The sequence below is a fragment of the Zonotrichia leucophrys genome, chromosome 24, assembly GCF_028769735.1.
Source record: "Zonotrichia leucophrys gambelii isolate GWCS_2022_RI chromosome 24, RI_Zleu_2.0, whole genome shotgun sequence".
NCBI lineage: Eukaryota > Metazoa > Chordata > Aves > Passeriformes > Passerellidae > Zonotrichia > Zonotrichia leucophrys.
In genome coordinates this window covers 5764141-5789702 of record NC_088193.1, presented here as the reverse complement: position 1 = coordinate 5789702, position 25562 = coordinate 5764141, and the positions used below count along the sequence as shown (strand labels likewise).

The 25562-nt window shown below is 44.6% G+C and overlaps 1 protein-coding gene across 5 annotated transcripts in view; it reads right to left on the bottom strand.

Moving 5' to 3' along the window:
- The window catches only part of ZBTB44 (zinc finger and BTB domain containing 44), a 40782-nt gene extending 15598 nt beyond the window's left edge, over positions 1 to 25184 (bottom strand). For 4 of the 5 annotated variants that reach the window (XM_064731957.1, XM_064731958.1, XM_064731959.1 and 1 more), the window contains exons 1-3: positions 25038 to 25184; positions 6798 to 7867; positions 2082 to 2166 (exon numbers count right to left, since the gene is read on the bottom strand). In XM_064731957.1, the coding sequence (XP_064588027.1) occupies positions 2082 to 2166; positions 6798 to 7815 (1103 nt within the window). In that variant the 5' untranslated portion in view covers positions 7816 to 7867; positions 25038 to 25184. Of the gene's footprint in view, positions 1 to 2081; positions 2167 to 5673; positions 5691 to 6797; positions 7868 to 25037 lie in introns of those variants that run through there. The other variant, XM_064731961.1, reaches the window with a different exon arrangement.
- Positions 25185 to 25562: the final 378 nt, after the last annotated feature.

The window sequence follows — 25562 nt, the reverse complement described above, 5'->3', positions numbered from 1 at the left end:
AATACTTAACAGACTCCTGTGTGCCTGTTAAGCTGACAACAATTACATGTGACCTCCTGTTTATGAAACACTGATTATGCAGGAGGCCAAATTAATGATGTTAATTATTTAAGCCAGAAACTCAAGAGATAAGAAATCTTAGTTTTTGAAATGTTTATGATTCTTCCACAGTGACATGGATGAAATATTGAGAGACTTTTAGAGGGACTGGTTTTTGCTTTGTTTTAGAAATAGAATTGTAATATATTACATTTATTAAGATAATAAATGCTTATTACAACATACATTTTTCAATATTAATTTGCACTGGGCACACACAACTGATTTTGACATTTTGAGAATTTCTAGTAATAAAGAAATGTACAATATGGAGTTTAAGGTGCATGAAACATTCAGTTTGGGAAGGAAATTTTCTCCATCTGTACAATGTATTGATTGGGTTTTCTCTGATTCAGCTAGAGAAACATGTTTTACTTTATTCAGAATTTTTATGCACCCAAACTTGTGTGCCCAAATTGCTGCACAGTGGACAACAATCCATATTTATTGGCTGCTGTGTCCATCCCATGCTTGAAATGGGAATTTAAGTCATGCTTGAGGGGCTGTCCCAGTGTATTTGAAAGCACTGACAAAACAAATACAAACCCCTGAAAGGAAACTGCTCAGGTCTTGGAAGCACCATTGTAAACATTTAACTGGTTCTTGGAATCACAACATTCTTGACACTTTCATTTGAATTTATAAAATAAATCACTTGGTAGAAAATTTTAGTTCTGGAGTCTGAAATCCCCATGGCTCTCAGTTCACTTGTAGCTATTGAAACAAGGTGCAAATTCTACTTCATTTTCCTGATACTTCTGTCACTCTGAGATTAATTATTTTCAAACTGCAGCATAAACTAAGGTAAATATTCTTTCCTCCTCTGCATGTAGGAGATATTTTAGTGGGAATTTTCAGTGTGTTTAAAGAGTTTTTCAGCTTTTGAATTTTCTATGCAATTTGTGCTGGAGCTCTGCAGTTTTATAGGAAATTTCTGAAATAATCCACTGCTGAAAATATGTGTGCCACTTGACTTCAGAATCACAGGTTTCAAAGCCTGGATTAGTTCAAGTGCAACATGTGCTCCTACTATTAATCCAACCCTTAAGTGCTGGGTGTTATTTTTATACTCAGGTTTGTTAGCAGATAGATAAAATCTTCCACGTCATCCAAGAAGTCTTATCTAAGCAGTTATTTTCCCTTTTTAAGGGAAGTGGGACAGATTTGAGATGGAAATGACAGGAAAGATTTTATGAGCTATGAAAATGCAGCTTTTGGTTATTATCCCTATGGGGAGCTTCTCTTGACACAATTTCTGCAACAACTTCCAAAGGTTCCCACTTCTTCCTCAGATTTCCTTGTCTTACAAAGCCCAGTTTGGAAAAATGTGCTGAGAGAGGGGAGAGCTGAGCACTGGCAGTCAGAGGAGCTGAGAGCAGCCCTGTGTGCCATGCTGGGCACCTCACTGGGCTCCAACAGAACCACGATGTCTCTTTGACCAAACAGACCCAGTTTAGTTTGGTTTTCTCTGCCAACCTTCCCTTATAAGGGATTCCCTTCATAAATCACTCAGTTCAGCACAGCAAAAGCCTGCTAAATATTTACAGCAAGTGCCACACAGCATCTTGGTAAGAACTACAGGCAGAAAGTTTGGGGGAAGAGATTTAAGGCTGCTCTGCCTCTCCTGTGGCTTGCAGTAGTGAGGTCTGTTGAAGCCAGGCCTTGTTTTCAGTTGTTTCACATAGAGGTTTAATTAAAATTTATTAACACAGAGCAATGATGAAGAAACAGCAAGAACAGGACTACCTTTCTTCACCAGTGCTGCCTGGAAATAAATAGGAACCAAAAAGCAACGAGTAAGCAGATTGGGTCTTTCATCACCTCCATCCTCCTAAAGCATCTGCCCCTCCAGGCACTGATTGTACTTTGATCAACACACAGAACTCGATGTAGGAACAACTAAACATTGTGGGATTAGGGCTGGGAGGGTCATTGTGCACCCACTTGGTGCAGAACACTTGGCACACCAGGTTGGCACATACCGATCGTCATCGTCCGCGTGGGCGTTGGTGCCAGAGCTGCTCTGCAGCGTGGGCAGTCCCTCTGTAACCCCCTCATCTATGGAGCCTAGGCAAAGAAAAAAGGGCAATTTAATGCAAATAACTGCTCAAAAAGGGTTGGGGGGCAGGTAAATACACATCAAGGTTGCTTTGTCAAATCTCTGATAGACACTGATAAGGTAATAAAAGTGCCTTGGGAAAGTCATTTACAACACCCAGAAGCAACTTGTTCCAAATCAGCTTCTCTCTGCACAGATTACCCAGTAAATTGACAATTCAATAAGGGCACGTATTTGGTACACCTAGAAAATGGAAATGTTAAATACAGCCAGTTTTCAAAACACATCCAGTACTAGCACTGAAAAGCAGAAATGTTACATTCACCTAAAGGGACGATTTTGTCAATTTTTCAACACTTCCTGAGCAATAAAGAGTTCAAACCTGCCACACTAAATGGCTTTTGTGGTCCAAATCATCCATAAATATATCAACTGATAATGTCTTCATTTATTGATAAGCAGCTGAGACAGGAAGAGCCCTCTGGGAAATCAGAAATGCAACACAAAAGAGACTAAACAGCTGTTTGTTAGAGAGATACACAAACAAAACCACTCCAGAGCTCTGGGGCAAATGTGGCTCAAGGGGCCTGGGGAACAGAATCCAAGGAAATTCAGCACTAAAACAAACCCACACCTTCATTCTGTGATGCCTTGTCTGTCATCAGCTCCAGTTTGGTCAATCAGCCCCTGCATGTCCCCACTCAATCCATGGGACACGAGATGGGGAAGGAGATTTCTCTCCCTTCATCTCCATCTCAAGGACAAGCAAAGTGCAGGGCAGTGCTATGAGCTGCTCTGGCTGCTGGGCTGAAATAATTCTAAGAGAGGGCTACAGGAGCAACCTGAATTTGGGGATCCTAAAGGGCACCAGGAAAATCAAGTAGAATTAGGTGTACACTGGCAAGTGTCAGAGAAAATGGAAAACCAAAGAGAAGGAACAAAGATGGGGAAGGTGAAGCAGAAAATGTGCAATTCTGTCAAAAAGAATGAGAGATCTTTCCCAAAGTGAGAGATTTTTGTCTTAATGTGATGCCATGTTATGGGGCCAGTGACAAGAGGAAAATTGAATCTCTGGCAGCTTCCCAATTAGTAAAATAAAAATGTTTGATTTTGTTGAGAAGTGACAAACTATACTTGGGATATTCATCAGCTAAGCAATCTATGAAGTACAAAAGTTAATCCCATTTTGATTTATTCTTCTTTCTCATGAAATACTTAAGTGACAGTCCACTAAAAATAAGCCCAACTGCTCTTAGGTTGAATTTCATGCCTTCACCTCTCAAATGCCAAAAGTGCTAATGAGTTATGAGAGTGTCTTCTCAGACACAGCTGTTTTGGAACCATAATGATTTATTTACCAAGTCCCTGCTCCACGTCTCCTTCCAAATAAAATAAATTGCAAATGAACAATTCTTAAATTTCCCAAAGAGTGAATAAGAGCTTTTTGCAATATCAGAGAGAGGCAAGAATGCTTTTCTAAATGCACTATAAAACACTGAGATAAATATATGCAATTATATGAGGAAAATATCTTCAGGGGAGAAAAAGCTGCACTTTAACATATCTTGCTGCCTCCATTTACTATTCTTACATTAATGCATTTTTGGGAGGTAAAAAGTGCTTTCTAGCTACAAAGTGTGCTGTACCATAACTGGGCTAAAAAGCAAGAACACTGTTTCCCTTTATAGCAAAACATGAATAAAAACCATTCTGAGGATGGTTATTATGCCAAAACCACTAAATATTAATTCAAACACATTCAAAGACAAAGAGCAGATTTGTACTTTAAAGGTTTTGCCCTGGCACATTTTTCTTCTCTCTGCAGCTGTTTTAAGGCAGGACATGCTGTACTAACAGCAATGACAGATATTTAAGTTTAAAAATTATAATCACTAAAGCCTGAGATTTTCTACCCCATGCACACAAAACTGCTCCTCTGGGGCCTGGAGTTTACACCCAGTTTGTTCTTTAAGCTTGGTGTGATATTCATTTATATATTTATGATATATATCACTCGAGATGCTATTTTTAACATTCCCTCATCATTACTGCTTCTTGTTCTATTTGTCTGTGATGATATAATTACTTTGATGAAATAATTTGCATCTCTTATCACATGGCCCTGGCAAAGCCTTTCAGTTCTGACTGCAATGAGTTAAAACTGAATCAAACAAAACTTGGTTTTGAACAAGGACCTCTTTTCCTGGTGACTCCCCAGCAAACAAATAGTTTCTTTTAGTTTTTAATTTGTGCAATATTTTGCCAAACTACATTTAAAGATTGAGAGTTAAACTAGAAGACATGAAGTCTGTTCCTCAGCAAAGGCAAACATCCTTGTCTCCAATAAAGAAAACATTTTCATTTGGAAAAAGCATTACAATCTAAAATATCAACAAGTGGAGAACAATCCAACAGCACAGGATGGCAGAGATGGGAAATATTTTCATTTCTTTTTATGAATAGTTTGGCATTGAGTGTGTGTTGCAGTTCTGCAGGGTCAGCCTGAGCTCACTTTCTCCAGGGATTTCACAGCGTTGCACTGACCAAAGCAAACAAATAATGCAGATTACAAGGCTACAAATCTTTACTGTGCTGTAATTTATTTAATTCCTTAATGGGGGCAGCCTTTCACATACACATTATTGGAATGAAGCAGAGCAGTGCATTTGCCATTCTTACAGCCTTCAAACACAACAGGAGTTATTAAAAATCTTTCAGTAAACAAACTGTGCTGAGCACAGCTCAAGCCACTTGAGAGTAAAAGAGCTGACTTGGGCAAAATTTTGATAATTCAATTAGAAATATTGCAAAAGCTCTATCTTCTGATTTACTAAAAGCCATTCAATGCATTCTGTGCAGAGGAAAAAAGGGATTGTTCCAGTAACCTTGAAGTATTAGCTCTTAATAAAGAACAGCCTGCTATAAGATCCCAAAACTGGCTTCAAATTGTCTTTCATGGAAAAAAGATTTCTCTCAGCAACCAAGCAGCATTTGAAGAAGCAACTTGAGAATCAAATCCCACAGAAATGGAAAGCTTCTCAATATTATGACTGTGTGGTTTTATTTTTGTCTGGGGCATTAAGATGACAGTGTTTCACCACTTATTTTGCAAATCCTCTTACAAAGGCTCTCTGTCACGATTATATGAGATTTGATGGCTGATGCAAAGCACTGTTCTAACCCTTTGTGGCTGCAGGCAGAAGCTTTGCAAATCTGATGCTGCAGCTCAGCTGAGATTGTGCCTTTTGGCACCCTGAAAGCAGAATTAAGTTTCCCCAGTCAGGCAACTAAAGGTAAAAAGGAGTTATCAACCTCTGCTGAATAAAAGGGCTACCACAGGCTCACCATTCTCAGCTGCCTTCTGAAAAGTTACTTAAAGAACTCCAAGTTTATGTGCAATATTTCAAAAATCAAGGGGGAAAAAAGGAGTTTCACCAAAATGAAGCATGAGGCAGATTTCCACCAATGAAATCCCCATGCTCAGGTGGGATATGGAACTGCAGAAATGGCCATACCTATAGATGAAGACTGAGGGCTGCCTCCTGCAAAGAACTCCAGGTTTATGTGTAATATTTCAAAAATCAGAGAGAAAAAAGGGAGTTTCACCAAACTAAAGCATGAACACCCACAAGGCAGATTTCCTCCAATGAAATCCCCACGCTCAGGTAGGATATGGAACTGCAGAAATGGTCATACCTATAGATGAAGACTGAGGGCTGTGTTCTACAAAGTTACTTAAAGAACTCCAAGTTTATGTGTAATATTTCAAAAATCAGGGAAAAAAGGGACTTTCACAAAAGTAAAGCATGAAAACCCACAAGGCAGATCTCCAATGAAATCCCCAGTGCTCAGGTTCCAGGTGGGATATGGAACTGCAGAAATCCTACATAGGTGGGATATGGAACTGCAGAAATGGCCATACCTAAAAATGAAGACTGAGAGCTGCCTCCTGCAAAGTTATTTAAAGAATTCCAAGTTTATGTGTAATGTTTCAAAAATCAGGAGGAAAAAAGGGAGTAGCATGAACACCCACGAGGCAGATTTCCTTCAATGAAATCCTCAGTGCTCGGGTGATTGCAGAAATGGTCATACCTATAGGTGAAGACTGAGGGCTGTGTTCTACAAAGTTACTTAAAGAACTCCAAGTTTACGTGTAATATTTCAAAAATCAGGAGGAAAAAAAGGGACTTTCACAAAAGTAAAGCATGAAAACACATGAGGCAGATTTCCTCCAATGAAATCCCCAGTGCTCAGGTGGGATATGGAACTGCAGAAATGGCCATACCTATAGATGAAGACTGAGGGCAGACTTCTGCAAAATTATTTAAAGAACTCCAAGTTTATGTGTAATATTTCAAAAATCAGGGGGAAAAAGGGAGTAGCATGAACACCTACAAGGCAGATTTCCTCCAATGAAATCCCCAGTGCTCAGGTGCCAGTTGGGATGTGTAACTGCAAAAATGGTCATATCTATAGATGAAGACTGAGGGCTGCCTGCTGCAAAGAACTCCAAGTTTATGTGTAATATTTCAAAAATCAGGAGGAAAAAAGGGAGTAGCATGAACACCTACAAGGCAGATTTCCTCCAATGAAATCCCCAGTGCTCAGGTGGGACATGGGACTGCAGAAATGGCCATACCTATAGATGAAGACTGAGGGCTGATCAGGAGATCCTCCTGCACTTGCTCACTCCCTGGGACTGTCTGCTGGTCGCTCAGGGAGCTCTGGGATGCGCTCACAGGCTGGGACACCTCCTCGTGCACCTCCTCGTCACTGAGCCTCTCCACCTTGACTCGCACGTCCTCCTCGATCACCAGGGGAGAGCTGCCCTTGGTGCTCTCACAAGTCACATAATCTGCCATCCTCCTGCTGGACTCGGAGGGCCCAGGCATTTCCAAAGTCCTAGAGTTCTCCGCCTGCTTCACCTTTTCTGACTGAAGCCTTCGATCAATTCCAAAAGGAAAAGTCCAGGGAAAGGCTAAGGACGAGTCCACGGGCTGATTTCTGGACTCTGGGTAGGAAGTGGAAGGATTGAGCACTTGGGGGGAGCTGGTTTGTGTGTTGCACTTGAGGGGGCTCTCAGGAGACATGACGATGTAGCTTTTGCGCTTCCTGCGCGACTCCCGGCACACGGGGATGGTTCTTTCCACCACGCTGCACTCGGAGGACACCGGCGACAGGCTGCCGTCCCGCGAGGTGAAATTGCAGTTTGCACCGCTCTCCTGTCCTGCATCCAGCACCTTCTCCTGCTGGCTGTTGGGTGTGTTCCACAAAATGCTGGATTTCATGAACTCCGAGCAGGTGCTGGCCACGCTGAACATCTGCATGTAGCTGGCGGCGGCCAGCACGTCGATGATGTTCTCGGTGTTGATGGACAGCGTGGCCGTGTACGCGTACTCCAGCAGGGGGATGAAGCCCGTCACCGTCACGTGGTGCAGGTCCAGCACGCTCTTGCCCTCGTCCTCTGCTTGGCCAACGAGTTTGGAGCGGAAGAAGTCGCTGCAGGCTGCCAGAACCACCTTGTGTGCCCTGAAGATCTTGTCCTGCACGCGGATGGTGATGTCGCAGAAGTGGCCGTCGTTGCGGAGCATGTTCAGCTTCCCCAGCATCTCCTGACTGTGAGCAGGGGAGTTATGAGTGAATGTTTTAACACCCATTTTTAGATGGCTCTCTTAGCGTTCTTCCCACATATGACAGATCAAAGGTATCCTGAAATAAAGAGGAAAATTGTTATTTCCATCTCTGAAAGCAAAAGCCAAGTGCATTCGTGATTGTAAGACTCTGTACGAAGAAAATTCATCTGAATCCTCTCAGCCAGGTTCCTCTAGGATCCAGACTGTGCAAGGGACTAACTCCACAGAAATACAATTACTTGTAATTTTCATAATCACAGATTAAATGATTTACAATCTGTCCCTATCATCTTCCATACATCTATGTACCTATAGCTCCCTGTACCTATAGGGGTATCTCTCCCTCTCTCTCTCTCTCCACACTCCTGTTATGCCCACTCAAACTCAAATTCCCAACACAGTTCAAAAAAATGTTTGTAATACCAAAACCAAAGCATTTTAAAAACTGTGTAGAAACCTGTATTTTTATTTTCTGGGCCCAGAAAACCACTGCTCATAGTTGTTAAACTGACAGACTATTGAAGGTTTCTTTTAAACAGAAAAGTCAGGCTGAGCCAACAACAAGGGTGCAGGAGTAAGCAAATCTCCCAGGGAAGGTATTTAATACCAGAAAAGCTTGAGAGAAACTACAGCATGAATTTTCAGAGGCCAGAGTTCAAACAAATAAATATAAAACAGCAGTTGCCAATAGGTCTGATTTCCTGCTGTAGTGCAGGTATTGATTACCTAAAGCTGCTTTTAATAGCTTTAAACTAGGCTCAGAGGTTATTGAGAATTCCTTCATAAACACAATGCAATATAAACCTCAAAGGAAAGTTTAAGCTTAAATCAAATAGACATAAACTGATTTTATGTATGTGATAAATAAAACAAGGAGGGCAACTTCCTTGTGAAAAACACAAACTGCCTTCTTGGGGTGCAGTTCTCTCCATGTGGGAGCAAATGCATGTGTTTAGTGCAAGGTCTGGATGAGAATTCCCCAAAAATTTCAGGAACATTTCACTGTGAAGGGAACATAAACCACAGTGTTTCACCTGCTTAAGCCCCTTCCAAGCCTCCATGGAAGCTTTCTGTGCTGCACGTGCCTCATACAATTAACACGATAGAGAATTATCTCACTGGTTAAACATCAACAGCATTATTGTGCTTGATTCATTCCTGGAGTCAGCCAGCTTCTGCACATCATCCTTCTTTCCCTTCCACACAAAAAAAACATTCCATGCTTGCAAATGGCTCACGTGGAGCTTCACAGAGCAAGTGCAAGTGTGGAACAACTTACCCCAAATGTGACACATGGAAACAGCAGCTGCCACAGCCCACCTGGTTCTACACACATTCACATTTGGCTGCTTCTTCTTCCTGGGTTTTCACTTTTGATACTCAAACCCTTGCAGACAGAGGAACCCTAACTGTTCAAGAGAACAGATTAACTAACACCTGATAATATATATAAAGTCTGGTGGAAACTCTAAGGGCCGTTTGGGTTTAAAATGAAATCTCACACTGGTGCAGAGGAAGAAGTTAAGCACAAGCAAAACATTCCCTTCTCTGAAAGAAAACAGATCGACCTCAAGAGGCATCTGAATTTCCAGACTCTTTGTTCTCCAGCATGAATCAAATGAAAAACATATTTCATTGATCTCAGACCAACACACTACAGCAAAATCTTGTAACAGCATATTTAGAAATGGCCTTTGGATCCCCTTCCTTGTGAAATGCTGCTTGCTGCAGCTGTTCCTTGGCACATCAGAAGTTCACAAGTACTTCTGTTCAGCAGAAATACAAGAACATCACATTCACAAGGACTAGCCATGGAATCATTTGGTATTTAGAAATAGTACCAATATATTGTTATGAAAAAGGAGAAAGATCTCAGAGCAACCCTCCCAAAAGCCAAAGCCATTTTCCTCTCTGTGCTTCTGAACAGGGAATGCTCGGCCCTCCAGCCCCAAAGTGAGAGCTCAGTTCTGCTGCCCTGCTCGAAACCATTCCTGTCCTGCTGCCCCTCCCCTCTCCTGGCTTCCTTTCCCCTTCTCCTTTCATCTTTTTGCTTCCTTGACCTTGATCTGGTTACAGAATTGAAAATAAAATAGCGGAAGTCAGTGATGTGCAATAAATTGATTTAAATTTATTACAGGAGCAGTGTTCCTGCCACGACTGTGGGATATTGCTCTGTTAAATCGCTTCTGGCAAATGACTTTCACCCTCACTGCACTGACACCTCCACTCAAACAAGTGGCTCCCACCCAGGCCTCAGTGTGAACAAGGAGCGTGCACAAATGCTATTTTCAGAGAAATCCAAAGGGCCAGGCTGAGGAGGGGGAAAAAATATCAGTTCCTTACAGTTAATGATGTAGTAAAAACATCAAATATTTTTAGAAGGTAATTTAAACAGTATGAAAGCATTTTCCACATGAAAAGATGAGCGTGCTAAAGCACAGCCAGGTTATCCAATGTTTTTTATCCAGGTTTTCCAGTCTTTCAGTGGCACAAGGCACTTTTATAGCTGCACTCAATTGCCAGTGACCTGAGAGGGTAAAGGGCTGCAACATTACAGCTTCAGCCCAAGTCTATCATCTGTGTATTATCACCATTTGAAAATAGCACTTTGGCAGAGCCAGTCCCTGCCAGCAGCTCTGGGGTGCCACATGCAAGAACTAAATATACCCAGGCCCTTGGGAGGGCTGGGGTGGGACAGCAAGGTGCACACCTCAGCTGAGTGCTCAGAGGGCTGGAGCTGGAAAAGCTGCTAATTTGGGAGCCACAAACCATTCTGCAGGCAGGGAGCAGGGATGGTATCACAGAGAGTGGGGCTCCTCCTCCCATTCCCCAGGCACACACTCACACCCTGGCCCACAACACATTTCCAGCCTCCACAGAAACACAGAGAAATTCAAGGCACTTTCACAGGTTTTAAAAATATTCACAGTGGGACACTTCAGTCCATATTTAACTTTGACACAGACATTTACAGTTGGAGAGAATGGTTTTTCCAGCATGCATTCCTGCCCTGGAAACATGTGAGGAATCACCATCACAGCATCCATCCCTGAACAAGGTGAGAATTCAAATGTGAGCACTTCAGGGCTTCCAGAGCAAGGACAATTTTATCCACTGTTAGCCAAAAGCAGTCTGAAGGGAAGTGCTACTGTACCAAAGGATTTGTACAATTCATTTGAAAATTAGTTGTTATTTTTTTCTAACACCTAGGGGCACAAATGAAGAGCTGACCTTTAAGTAGTTTGGAGTAACTCAGCTCATTCTCACTTTTCAAGGCTACTGAAATGCAAGTTTTAGCAACAGCTACCACAGCACATCCACTGTTCTGGGATTCAACAGGTGTCAAGTTTCCGAGCTTAGAAACAGCAAAGATGAAACTGTACACTGTTAGTGTAATGTTATAATGTAATGAAACTGTGAATGGAAAAGAAACTATATTGGAATTCAAAAATATTGCTTATGTGACCGATTAACTTCCATGTACACAAAATTTAGCTCCTTATTCACCTGCTGCCTGATGTGATTGGGTTTCAAACATGGTATCTAGAATAATATTTTAGAAGTCAGTGAAGCAAACTCAGGGAGCTGTCTGCATTCAGTTTCTCACTTAGTCATATCATTTCAAAACAGAAGTCATTTTTAGCACCACAAAACCACCACCCTACCTTTAACCTCCCTATCCTGATCCGTGGCAACTCACAGCATGAAAACAGCAGCTTTTTCTGAACACTGAAACCAACAGACTTTATATCACTTTATAGCAATTAGCTCCTCAAAACAAATAGGAAATTCCCACCCTGGTGCTCACCAAGCCCTCAGATACATTCATCAAACTGTGAGGTGAGCCCATGGTGTAAATCAGATCTTTGGTTGTTTTTTTACATTATTATTTATTTTGAATGCTGATCACTCCTTGGGCAGTGGTTAGAGCAGCATTCCATCAGCAGCAGTTCAGACACAGACAAACCTTCCACGGGGATAAACATGAGACCTGGAGCATTTTATCTCTGTCATCTCACTGAGGTACACAGGTACCAGCACCCCTCACGCCCTCCAATTAACTGGTTAGTATAATTAAGTATAATTAAGTTCATAATTGAGTCAGAACAACTGCTTCAATTAGAATGAACTACAAGTCTGCTATTTCTGTTTCTATCTCTATCTAAACCCACATCTGTTTCCCCAACAGCAGCTGGCCTAGTAAAAGGTGCTATCTCCATTATAAATCTTGTCCTGGTTCACTTCACAAAACTGCAGGCCAGAGCTCCCACACCACCCTAGTTTCAAATCAATCAACAGCACTTTTTAAACTTTATTTTAAATCATATTTTAACTCAGGTTAGTGACCCCAGCTTGACCTCACGCCAGCACTGCCAAACCTGACAGAATTCATGTAAAAGAGGCAAACAGAGGTTTCTGTGCTCAAAATGACATCAGTGTGGAACATTCACTCTGGAATCCCTGGAATGCAAACCTGTAACCTTTGGCTGCAGTGGATGAGTGGACCAGGGAAATGACCCATTCTGGGAAGTATGCTGGCCTTGAGAAGTTCCATTTCCTCCAGGACAGCAGATTCCAAACTGAGAGTGCACAAAGGAGCCAGTGTTGAGGAGCTGCTGCACAAACCCCGCTGTGCTCAACCTGAGAGATGCCAAGCTGCAGCCTGTGCTGGGTGAGGGGATGGCACAGCCTGTGCTGGGTGAGGGGATGGCACAGCCTGCAAACAACCCAGGGAGCGCTCAGTGCTGGGCCTGCCTCAGTCCTTGCCCTCTCAGAGTGTCCAAAGCATTTCACTGGAATATCCCAGGACACTGCCCTGTGTCCCTCTCCTCCCAGCTTTGGACAATGCTCAGGCACTTTCTGTTTTAAAGAGTTTGGAGCTGTTTTGTTCCTGGCCAGGGCTCCAGCTGCACACTGAACACTCCCATCCCTGGCAGGATCTGTGTGCCCACCCAGAGGGGCTGATGGCAGGTAAGGAACTCAGAGAGCTCCACTTGGGAGCTGGAATGGAAGAGCAATTTCACATGAAAGCTGAAATACCACAACCCCTTATTTATTGTGAGCAGCCAATACTCCCTTCACAGCAGAAGGCATCTCAAGAGTGTGTTGTGCTTTCCCAATGCACTCCAAAATCGCTGCACTTCACAGGACCACACATCCTGTAAAGATTGGGGTTTTGGCACACCACTGTTGCCAAATTCATGTGCCAGAGCTGTTGAGGCCACTGACTTCATGACCAAATGCTCACAGAGAGCATTTGTTGGGTGCTCTGTACTCATCTACAAGCCACTTCCTTTATCCCACACTTAATTTTTCATTTATGTTTTTTTTTTTTAATTTCCAAGGATGCTACAGTGGCAAATTAGTCCATAAGCAGCCACCTCTTCCTCAAAAAACCTCCTTGCAAAGAGACTTTCCAAACTCTAGAATTTAGATTTTCCTAAATTGTAGGTACAGCCCAGCAGAAGCTGCTGCTGAAGGGTGGCAGGCAGCGCTCCAGAATCAGCTCCATGGAAGGAGAGTCAAACATTGTGAGGAAGCAGCCATGGTTTAAACTGATCCTGGTCAATGTAAATAACCTATAAATAACAATTATCAGAGGCTCTGAATGTTTAGCACTCCCAGAAACTGACAATAAACTACTCACATTCCCCAATTTTAAATGGATTTATAAACATTTAGGGAAGTTTCTCCTGAGTGCTCCAAGAGCTGAGGTTCACAAAGTCAACACAGCAAGGTTGCAACTCTTCACAAGGAATTGCTGAGAAGATTTGCACATCTGGAAATGCTGAGCTGAGGGCCCACCACCATTTTTGGTAGCAAGCAAGGTAAACCTCCTCAGGGCAGGAAAGAGGTAAAGGCAAAAGCACAGAATATTTCTTTATTCTAAGTCCTCCAACAGACCAGGAACAATGTTTATCTGCAAAGGACAAGGTGAAAAGCATCCAACAGCTCCTGTTCCAAAATAATTATTCAGGAAAAAGGCAGGGTGTCCATAAAATACATGTTTCATATTCCTAACAGATCTCTGCAGTTTCCCCCAAATGAAACCCTGCAATAACAGAAAACAAAAGCTTTGACTGTAGCATGGCACAAGGAGAAAGCAGATGTGTGCAGCCATGGCAGAGCCCCAGCTCACAGCTCCAGCTCTGACTCACACTCTCACTGCTATCAAAAACATTAATCTTTCATGGGATAGGAAAAAACTGACTCAGATCATGGAAAAATGCATTTGCATGATGCAAATCTACTAGGTGCATTTTAATTCTCAGGGCTGCTGAAGGCATTGAGACAAGTAGTGGGGTGCCAAACCCATCAATTTGCTCTACAAAATGGTTTTATTGTAAAGTGGAGATGGGATGTCAGCTGCAAACAGAACACTTCTGAAAGGATAAAATTAGAAAACATTTACATCCACATTTGAAGGGAACAGCACCAACAGACTCTCCCCAAGCAGAAGAGCACAGATTATCTCAGGCTGGTTTGCATGAGTGGAACTTTAGCTGAGTGTTGGATGCAGGAGCTCACACCCCAGCCACTTCTCACCCCTGCCATTCATCACTCAGAACCAGCCTCTGCTTTTGGCAACAATGCCTTCACCACTGCCAGCTTCTTGAAAAAAGTTCATCTAATGAACTTCTCAATGCATATTCCTATATCCTACTTTGGCATTCTGCTTTAATTCTTACCAGCAGCAAGGGGTGGGGTATGGTCAGACACTGCACCATCCTTGCAATCCACTTCTACACCTTCCTGGCACTTGATTTTAACTTTCCTTGCCAAAAGATGGACAACCAACACCTTGTGTAAGGTGCACTTCCTCTTCCTCTCTGTGTACTTCCTGTTCCTCTATGATTTTGCAGATTTTTTTATTTTTACACCATGGATATTAAGCACAATGGCTGCTGTTAAAGCAATATTTGCTTAATTCCAAATATCTCAGCTGTCCTCATTCAAAACTATAAAACTCCAAGAAAAGGTTTATAGCTTCCAAAGTGAGATGACCAAAGTCTTCCTCATGTCACCAGACTGGTTGAGTAAAAATTAAAAAAAAAGCCCCAAACATTTACTGTGATGTAAAAGAGGTATATATGTGTCTGCTACTTTTATTTTAGAATATTAAAACCAACACAAACATATCACAGAGCTGTTCCTGTACTGTGAGGTCACAGCAAAGAAAAAGCTGGAAACCATTAGTTAAAGCATCACTATTTTTCAGGAGTTGCTGTTTCTGCATTGAAGGTGAAGCACAAGGTGTCTCAGGGATTTTTATTTGTTTTCCTGACCAGTCATTTGCATGGGAATTAGGAAATTGGATGTAAAAATTCAGCAGTTGTGCTCTGTCAGTGTGAGAGGAGCAGAACTGCAGCCTGCAGAGCAGAGCCCAGCACACAGCTCAGGATGGGGATGTGAGAATCCAAACCAAGCCAAACCTGCTGCTCAGAGGGATCCACAAACCTCCAGAAACTTCCCAGTGATGGAACAGAACAAGAACAGAACTTACCAATCTGGGCTGATGCAGCTCCCAGAGTGTTTCTGCAGAGTGAATCTGTTTGAAACCCCCAGGCTTGTCCTGCAGCTCAGAGTGGAGCTCTCCCATCTGGCAGAATGAAGCACTCATCTGCCTGACTGTCATAATTACACATTCCAAGGCCACGTTCATTAACTCCACCAGCAGCCACATACTTGCAGCAGATTCTCATGCAGCTCTGGCTTGTCATTTCCTCATGAAAGGGACACTTCTGGATTGATTCTTGTCCCTAATCATTGTCCCTAATCTTGTCCCTTATGTATGGCCTACAGCAAGGGGCCTGCAAGACTTTGTGCTGTCTCTCTGGCAGGAGAGTTCAATCCTACTTCAATTCTCTCTTTTTAATTTTTATGGCAGGAGTTGCACATCAGTTATGTCTCAGCAAATGAGAGCTGTGCTCTCTGCAGCTGATGGACTCACAGCTGCAAACCCACACACAGATAAATGGGGACATCAGGAACTGTCACAGAAATGTCACAGGGCTGCAAGTTAAGTTGTCCACAGTCAAGTTTCAACTGCTAAATGCTCCTGTTGGCTTCAGGGCAATGGGAATTGATCTGCAGAGCTCTGAAAATGGCCATGGCTGAGCACAGAGCCCCCTGAGTGATGGGAAAAGCTGGGAGCTGGCAAGAGTTTGTCATGCAAACGCTTGGGAATCCCTGAGAGCCGACCTGGGGCTCTGGAATCAGGCACTGAGTGTGCTGGATTAATGCTGCAAGATTAAAGCATAGCTACAACTCCTGGCACAGATCAAACCTGCAGATTAAATGTCATGTTGTAGGTGTGTAAAACATCTTACCACTCCTTTCATTAGAAGCCAGTCTAAAAGTGTTTCCATCAGTGCTGTGATTAAATAGTGACACTTTAATTCCCAGGGAAAAGGTGTCAGTGCACCACAAAAATGTCTCATTTTGTGCACCTGCAAATAAGCTTGGCAACATTAGCACTATGGTAATTTCATCTCTCAAATATTTAGTGTACAAGGGCTGATTATTAAAAAATATAGAGATGTTTTCATCTCTCAAAGATACACGATTGCAGGTGTTTGTATACAAGTGAACAAATCCAGCCAAAGGAAAACAAACTGAAGAAAAAAAGAATGAAGAATAAGAAAACAAACAGAAATTGGGATACCACCTGTGTTTACTGAAGTTAAAGTGTCTCAAGCTGAATTGAAAATGTATTTTTCAGAGAAAGAGGAAACACCAGCTATGATGAGAACTTCATTAAATGTTTGACTAACATGACAAACAGAGCTGTTAGTGCAAACACACAGATGAACAGACAAACTGAAGGTAAAGAGCCACATACTTACAGCAGATTTTCATGCAGCTCTGGCTTGTCCTTTCCTCATGAAAGTGACATTTCTAGATTTATTCTTGTCCCTAATCAACCCCTATGTATGTATAATTCATGTACTTGGAGAACAGACTGAAGAATTCACCTATGGAGTGCCACAATTACTCATTTCAGCCAAGATCTCCAAGACACTGGCTCAGAAAATGCTGATCAAAAGGTTAAGGTGTATCATCAGCACAACACAAAAACAAAAGATTGAGACCTGGAATCCCAGGAACAGAATGAAATTCATGGGAAATCCAACAGAATGAATTTAATATTTGACAGGGTACATTAGGGAGCTGTGAACTGGAAGCTAATGAGTTAAAAGTGACTTTGGAGCAAGATCTCCATACTGTTCCATGCAATGAACAGCTCAGTGAAAGGCACACAGAACTGCTGCAGTGCCTGAGTTCTTGCCAGCTATTTGCCAATATCTATTTTAACCTCCTGAAAGAGTCCCAAGAAGGAGTTTTGGTGTATTTTCCTTCTCTGCAGCTGTCCCTTCACGTGTCTGCAAAGCAAAGTGTGCTCAGATCTCCTCAGAGCATCTTCCTCCAGCAGGACCCTGGGGCAGGCAGAGCTGCCAGGGAGCACTGAGGGCACTGAGCAGCACAACAGCTCCTCATCTCAGCATCTAATTAAAAACACAGATTACAATAATCAGGGCAGGACAGTAGTGCCTGCTGCTGGAACTGATCTGATGCCACATTTCTGCAACAGTGAAATGTTTCCTGAGATCATTTCCAGATAGAGAAAGAAGCTCTATGTCCTTTTTTAAGCCTCTCTGCATAACTGAGGTTTGCTGGCTCCAACAAAACCCACGTTTCATGCAACAGGGATACACTGAAATAAGATTTATCTGAGGAGAATTGTCTTGTTTTCCTCAGCCATGACAGCTTTGGGAGTTTTGGTGTGATCATTTGAAGTCGTCACTTCTGGAGAACAGAATGTTACTATTCACTACTTCAAAGGGCCCAGATTGAACTTGTTGCTTTTTTGAAGCTGCAGGGTAGTGCAGAAAGTTTATGTGCCTAATATAGCTTTCACATGGTTGAATAAGCAAACCAGATAAATGCCACCTTCCCCAGCCTCTGCACTGAAGGAATCTCACGTTAGCATTCCTTACAGCACATAAAAGCAATTTTCTGACAGCCCTTAAGACTGAGGCTTGTTTAACAATATGAGCAGGAACTGTGAAAAAGTCTTGTTCCACACTGAATTACCTTCATTCTCATAATAAAAATTAATGTGTGAACTTCACTACACAGAGTGTTTTGGGATATCTCACAGCAGACTCACTACCCTACTTTTGGTTTTCACCAATTCCCCAAAAAACACATGATCAAACTACTAAAAGTGCTATCAACATATGAAACAAACCTCCATTTTTTTGGTTTTTTTGGGGTTTTTTTGGTAGAATAAAAGCAACAAGTGAACAGAGTCCTCATCATATCCTTATGCAGGGAAGTGCCTGAGAATGAAATCAGCTCCCAGTGAATGGGCTGATGTGTTACAGCCCTAAGGCACACATTCACATTTAACCACGCTTTCCATGGCACTGCTCATGCATAATTTTATGGGATCTCAGGAACTTTTGTATCCTTTTGCTCCATGCAAATTCAGGTGAAGTTTTTCCCAAATTTCTTAGTGTAGAGAAGCTGTTAGATGATCATTTCCCACTCAGTGCAATAAAAAGCAAGGCTGCAGTTTTATAGTCCTTGCTCTTTAACAACAGTACAAAAACCCCCAACTGAATATTAAATTTTCTAAGCACTGCAAATTGCCAAAAAATGTCCATATATTACTTCCATTTGCACGTGGCAGCAACTGCAGCAACCTGCTCATTTAAACTAATTCCAGAAATCTATTTTTTCTTCTTTTACCATGGCTACCCACAGCATTTGAGCCTTCACTTTCAGAAGCTCTGCAAGCATATCAACAAGAAGTCAGGAAAAACATCCATGAAGAAAACGACTCAAGCCAGCCTCTCAAATTAGTCACAAACCCAAGAATTTCCAAGCCCTTTCTGGTGATGGCATGTGGAAGAAATCTCAGGAAAAAAAATGGCCCAGCAAAGCAGCATGGCTCAAGATTGTTTTGGTAGCACTACTCCTCTGGATCCCTGAAAGAGTCAAAAAGACAAAAACAACAAAAATAACAAAACTCTCCCATCTGTTGGTCCCCACACGTTATTTTTTTCTTTTCCTCCAAGGCAAAATCAGAAAAGCAGCCAAAGTGCAGAGTGCCTGCTTTCAGCTATCCCCCAAACCATGTGCTCCCCCCTATCCCTGGAAATCACTCCCTTATTTCTCTTTCTTATTTCTTATTTGACAGAAATAAGAGACCGGAGGGCACAGCACAAACAGAAGCTCTGTCACAACCAAATTTGGCTAAGTGCTAGTTTTTACTAGTTGAGCACAAAGCTTACCTGTCAGCTGACTGGTTGTTTGAAATATTCAGGTTTATTACACAAAATGACAGCTTTTCTCTCTCACTTTTATTGCAGGAAGCATTACACCCTCATGAAATCCACATTAACTATAATAAATGATATTTTTTTTTCTGAAAGGCAATGCATAGCTGAACTGTCCCTGAAGCACAGCAGCCCCATAAACACCCCCAGTGCTGGAAGCAACACTGAGGAAAGAGCTCAGTAAAGAGGAGGAGGGAGAGATCAAGGCAAAATCTCAGATGCTGAGAGATCCAAGGAGGGAACAGGCACTGCTGACCCAGCCAGCAGCCAGGGTGTCACAGACACATCAACAGCAGCAGCTCCAAAAGAATCCTCAACAAGTTCAAGCAAGGCAGGAATGTGGTTGTGTCATCACCCTTTCAGCACTACGTGTACCTTTATTTTCCTAATGACTCATTTATGCAGAGAAATGCCTCAAAGGAGTTCTTCTTGGCTCCAAAAGCTACAAGGGCTTGGATTTATCCACAAATCACCTTATCAGGTGAGCAGCAACTCCACAGGCTGGAGCTGTCTGCCCTTGTATGGCCACATCCACAGTTTGTGCTGGGCATAGGAGTTTTGTGGGTCCACCATCTTTACTGACATTTTACAGAAACTTCTCACAGTAGGTATTTCAAAACAGAGGGGGTTTTTTAAAAAAAAAAAAAACCAAGATATTGAAAGAAAACTGCAGGAGCTTCAACACTGTCAATATCTGTCCCTAATAAAGGAGCAATGTGTCCCTTAACCCAGCAGATATCCCAAAAGTCATTTCTGGGACTCAGGTCTCCACAGGACATGGCATCTTCATGCTTCCAGTGCCTTCCAACTTAACTCTGGCAAGTATCCACCACAAGTGCAGTTTTTTCCATACTGCTCTCTTGGTAATATCCAAATACAAAATGCCTTATCAAGGGCCATCTGTACTGTATTTATAAACTCAGATCTTCTTCAGTATCTGTATTTCCACTACAATATCTCTCACTATGATTACTGTGTTCATTTGCACTTGGAATGTAAAACATTACACATAGTAAATGTTTATAAAATTATCACAGAGGAGCTACAAAGTATCCCTTTATTAGACAGCACATCTCTCTTCATTCAGGCTTCTTGGGTAAAGCAAGCAAACAAATTGTGGCCAAATCACCTCAAAACAACAGCAGAGCTTAAAGAAAAATAAAACCCAAGTGATGAAGAGCTGCCTGTGTACTAAACAGAACTAAAAAGAACCCAGAGAGAAAACTGAGACTTGTAAAATTATGTATGTATATAATATATATATATATTGTAAAATTATAAATGAGGTGCTGATGCAAAACAAAATACAAAAAGTATGAGGGATTCAATGAGATTACAGTTTAAAAAGAAACAAAAAAACCCCCCAGAAGCCAGGTGTGGTTTTTGTACAGGTTGAGGGACTCCTCACAGGGTATTCTGTGGAAGCTGCAGGTGCAAAGTGTTGGAAATGTTTCAGCAATGCCCTCAAGGACAGGTCCAGCAGGCTCAGATCGCCTCAAACCCGAGCTGGGGCTGCTGCTCCACTCTCCCCTAATGATTTCCTGCTGGCCACTGTCACAGACCACATGCTGAGCCCAGCACACTTTCTGCAGCACTTCTTATCCCATTGTTCACAGCCTCTGCTCAGTGTGCTCCTGTGAAATGATGATTTCCCCAGCTCTGAAGTGGAAGGCATTAAGAACACGTTATTTACAAATAATGCACAGTTTAAGTCACTCCCTTCACTTGATTAAATGGAATGTAAGAATTGAATGAAATGCTGAGCGTTTCCATTTCCTGTCACCCCATTTTATCAGGTTTGCAGCTCATTTCCTACCACCACCATTTCATTTCAGCACCTTGCACAAAGCAGTCCCAGACACCTGCTTTCATCCAGTGAAACCATTAGAAGAATCAATTTGCTCTGCAAGGCAAGGAGAGTGATGGACTCCTGTGTTTACTCAGCAATAAGCACACAACTCTTTAATTCGATCTAGATGCTGAAAACTGCAACACCACGGCCAGAGAAGGAAGCATTTCAATTTGTTACACAAATCAATGTTTTCAGCAGGTTTTTTTTCTGCTTCCATATGGAAACAGTGTCACAGGTAGAGGCAGCTCTCCCACCCAGTTTGGCTCCCACCACACTTTTGGAAGAAACAAGCAATGAAGTTGCTGCCCCTTCTCAGCCACACGCGGTTCCAAGCTCGATGTCGGATTGCAAGCGCCAGACTGTGAACACGCTCTGCAACCGTGGCATTTCATTTCCAAGTCAGCACTTGACACATTGAAGTATTTGGAATTCCTGAAGTCTGGCTGTCTGCACAGTTGCATAATTTGAGCAGGGATAACCTACTTCTAACTGGGAGAGGGAGAAGAATGTCAACAGACAATCCCTTCTACGTCAGGGGACATCTCCTTCCTCGTCACATGCCAGCAAAAGCACCACTGCTTTCTCACAGCTTGATTTTCTTTCTCACAGGTTGATTTTCTTTTCTTTTTCTTTAAAAAAGGAGTGAAGCTACAGATATCACCAGATGTTCTCCTAGGAACACACTCAGATGTTCTCAAAGCTCAAGTTTAGCAGCTGGAATGGGTGAGGCCAGTGAAACACTGATGTGAAATACCCCACACAGGTGTGAGGAGCCAAGGCTTGCTGCTGGCCATACAAACACCACACAGCCATCCACAGAAAGGCCATAAAGACACAAAATCTCCTTCCAGCACATTGTGGGATACAACCAAACCCAACCAAACCAAACATCTGGGGGGTTGCTCAGCCTCAGACAGGGGGAAGCTGTTTTGCTGTAGATCCTCTGAGCAGCACAATTCTCCACCAACACTGCACAATGAAAGCACCCCTTTGGAAAGTGCCAGTTTATGATTGTGGCCAAATCACCTCAAAACAACAGCAGAGCTTAAAGAAAAATAAAACCCAAGTGATGAAGAGCTGCCTGTGTACTAAACAGAATGGGATAATGCAGCTTGGGACAGGAAAAGAACCCAGAGAGAAAACTGAGACTTGTAAAATTATAAATGAGGTGCTGATGCAAAACAAAATACAAAAAGTATGAGGGATTCAATGAGATTACAGTTTAAAAAGAAACAAAAAAAAACCCCAGAAGCCAGGTATGATTTTTGTACAGGTTGAGGGACTCCTCACAGGGTATTCTGTGGAAGTGGAAGTATTCTGTGCAACCTCCTGTTGCAACAAACATGGCAAGGACTCAGTTTTCACACAGTGGTCACTCTGACTACTCCTCTTACCCACTGCAGAAGGAATATGTAAGCACAGAGTCTCCCCTCAAACCTCACAGTCAGAGACAGGAATTCCCTCAGCCTGTACACAAAAGCTCCCAAGCATGGTCCTCCCTCAGCATCCATGCATCATCCACCTGGGAGACTGAAGTGGGGCTGCAAATTCCCTTCCCATGGAAAGAGACTGCTGGAGTGTCAGCTCTGGATTAAAACCAGCTGTCTAAATAGAAGCAGTCCCAAGGGAGAGGCACTTGGAGCGTTGTAGCTGGTTCCTGGAGTAAACAGCTGGACATCAATGGAGGCATTTACACTGGAGAGCTGAGTCTGAGCTGCAAACTGCTGCACTGAAAGCCAGGCAAGGTCTGCAGGCTCATCACACCTGGGATCTGCACCACGTGCACACATCAGGCTGCAGCAGGAGAAAACACATTGAAATCCCAATCCCTGAGACTCCTGGGTGCTGCTCTGTGACAGGACTCACTCCCACTCACATCACCCTGCAGGGTCCACACAGCAGTGCCACATGTGACACATAACCACCACCTCATCTGTGGAAAGGTCCAGCTCAGAGCCAGGAACCAGCTCAACTGAGTGACCTCTAGCTCAGGAAGAGCTGCCATGAGGATACCTGGTGGATACACCCCAAGAATAAATAAAATAAAAAAATTTAAAAGGGAAAGGAAAAGCTTCCTATCAGGCAAAAGCACAGAAATAAAGCAGGGGCAAATGTGTGACTAGGAAAACTGAGAAACTCCCCATGGGGGTATGGCAAACCCAGAGGACAACAATGATTCTAGAAACATCACAGAATGGTTTGGGTTGGAAGGGACCTTAAAGAGCACATCCAACTCCCCTGCCATGGGCAGGGACACCTTCCACTAACCCAGGGGACACTTTCCACTGTCCCAGGCTGCTCCAAGCCCTGTCCAACCTGGCCCAGAATGGTCCCAGGGATGGGGCAGCCACAGCTGCTCTGGGCACCCTGTGCCAGGGCCTGCCCACCCTCACAGGGAACCCTCCCAATCTCCCATCTAATCCTGCTCTCTGTCATTTGAAGCCATTCCCCCTCATCCTGTCACTCCATGGCCTTGTCAAAAGTCACTTTCCTGCTTGCCTGGAAACTCTTCAGCCACTGGAATATATAAAATTATTTATATGACCAGAAAAAGAGAAAGTGATGGTATTTTAGAGTGATGGGATGTGCTGATAGAACACACACTACTTGATTTTACTCAGCAAAGAAAACCCCAAAGCCAAAGCAAAAACCAAGGTAGGATTAAGCTGAGTCTTCCACTGCAGGATCAGCTGGGCCCAGGAAGGAAAAGGGAGAAGTTTCAGCCATGGAAGATGTAACAGGCAGGCAAGAAGAGAGCAGAGATGGGAACAGGGCTGACCCTGGAGGTGATGGGAGCAAGCACAGGAATCTGTGGGAACATCCAAGGTGTGAAAGGACTCAGGGTGGAAACCTCCAGAAGCATGAGGAATCCTGCAGCAAACCCTGCACCTGCCCTGGGGCTGCACACACAGCCAGGACAGGATGCAGGCCCTTGGCAGGAAATCAGCGGTGAGTGTGGAGGAGGGGACACAGCCCTCAGCAGTGGGCACAGCAGGCTGCACAGCACGAGATGGGCTGCAGGACTCATCCCTCAGGCTCTGCAGGAGGATGTGTCTTCGTGGGTGGGGAAAACCTCAGCAGCTCCTGCAGCCCCCTGAGGTGTGGGATTTACCAGGCTGTGCTTGACCCCATTGAAACAGGTAGAGCAGAGTTTGGGAGGCACCAGTACCCTTGTGCGTTACAGGAGACAACAGGCTTTTGACAAGCAAGAAACACATGATACCCTCCCAGAATCTGCTGATTGTGTTTCTATAGGAAAATGACTCTGGAGAGATGGAAGGAGAGCAGAAGAACAAGAAGCAGTTCCTGGCAGATGAGCACTGTGCCACCCTCACGGTGCGGGGACAGAGAGGCAGCACAGCAGACCCTGGCAGATGGACCCTGAGGAATGTGCAGAAGGGGCTGTGGTAGGGAAAAAACAAACAACAACAAAGGGACAGCAGCTCTGCCTCACGGCTAGTGGGAATCCCTCTATTTCCTCCCACAATCCGGCACTGGAGGCAGCAGGTATCCCGTTGGGATGTAGGAAACAACACAAGTTCCCCCCACAGCCCTCGGAAGTCCAGACTCCCGTGTGCACCCGCAGCTCCGGGGCTGGGGCACCCCTGGAGGGGAGAGAACCCCGAACACCGAGACACGAGGCACGGGACACCCCGAACAACGAAACGCGGGGCATCCCAGAGGGAGGCGGCACCCCCAAGCACCGGCACAAGGGACAGGGACACCCCCGGAGAAAGGTGACACCCTCAGGAGACACCCCCGGCCGGGAACCCTCGGCGAGGCGCGGGGCTGACACGGCCCCGCGGGAGGGGGACACCGCGGCGGTGCACCGCGCAATGGGATCCCCCGGGGGGGAGAGCGCAGCCCCGGGGCACGCACGGCAAACACGGGGGAAGGGACGGGCCGGGAAGGGCCGGGACGGGTCTGAAAGGCAGGGAGAGGGGCCGGAGCCGGATCCATCCCACCCCCCGCCCCCCAGGGGCACCAGCGGCCGCCGCGCCACCGACCGGCCCCCTCCCGCTCCAGGCCCGGCCGCGCTCCCCGGTTACCTGCGGGCGGTCGGTGAGGCCGGGCCGCTATCTGGGGGCCATGACGGCGGGGCCGGGAGGCGGCGGGACGAGCGGGATGACCGGGATGGTGTCGGGGAGGGGGGGGCGGAGGCCGCCGCCTCCCCCTCAGGCGGCGCGCGGGAAACCCGGGGGAGGGGGGGGGCGGGGGGGGGGAGAGCGGGGGGCGCGCGACCCCCCCGCGCGAGGGGGCGTGAGGGGCGCGCGCGCTGCGCGTGCACGCGGGGGAAGGGGGGGCGCGGGGGGGAGGGGGCAGCGCGCGCGCCTCCGTCCGAGCTCCCGCGCGCGCCGCCCGGGCACTTTGTTTGTGTCCCACAATGCACCGCGAGCGGCGGCGGGGGCGGGGCACTGCGCCTGCGCACACAGAGCCCGGCGGCGGCAACGGCGGAGCCGGCACCCCGCGGGGAGAGAGAGAGAGAGAGAAACGGAGAAATAACGGGGAAACGGGGAGACAGAAACGGGAACGGGAGAAAGAGGAACGGGAACGGGAGACCCAGCGGGGAGAGA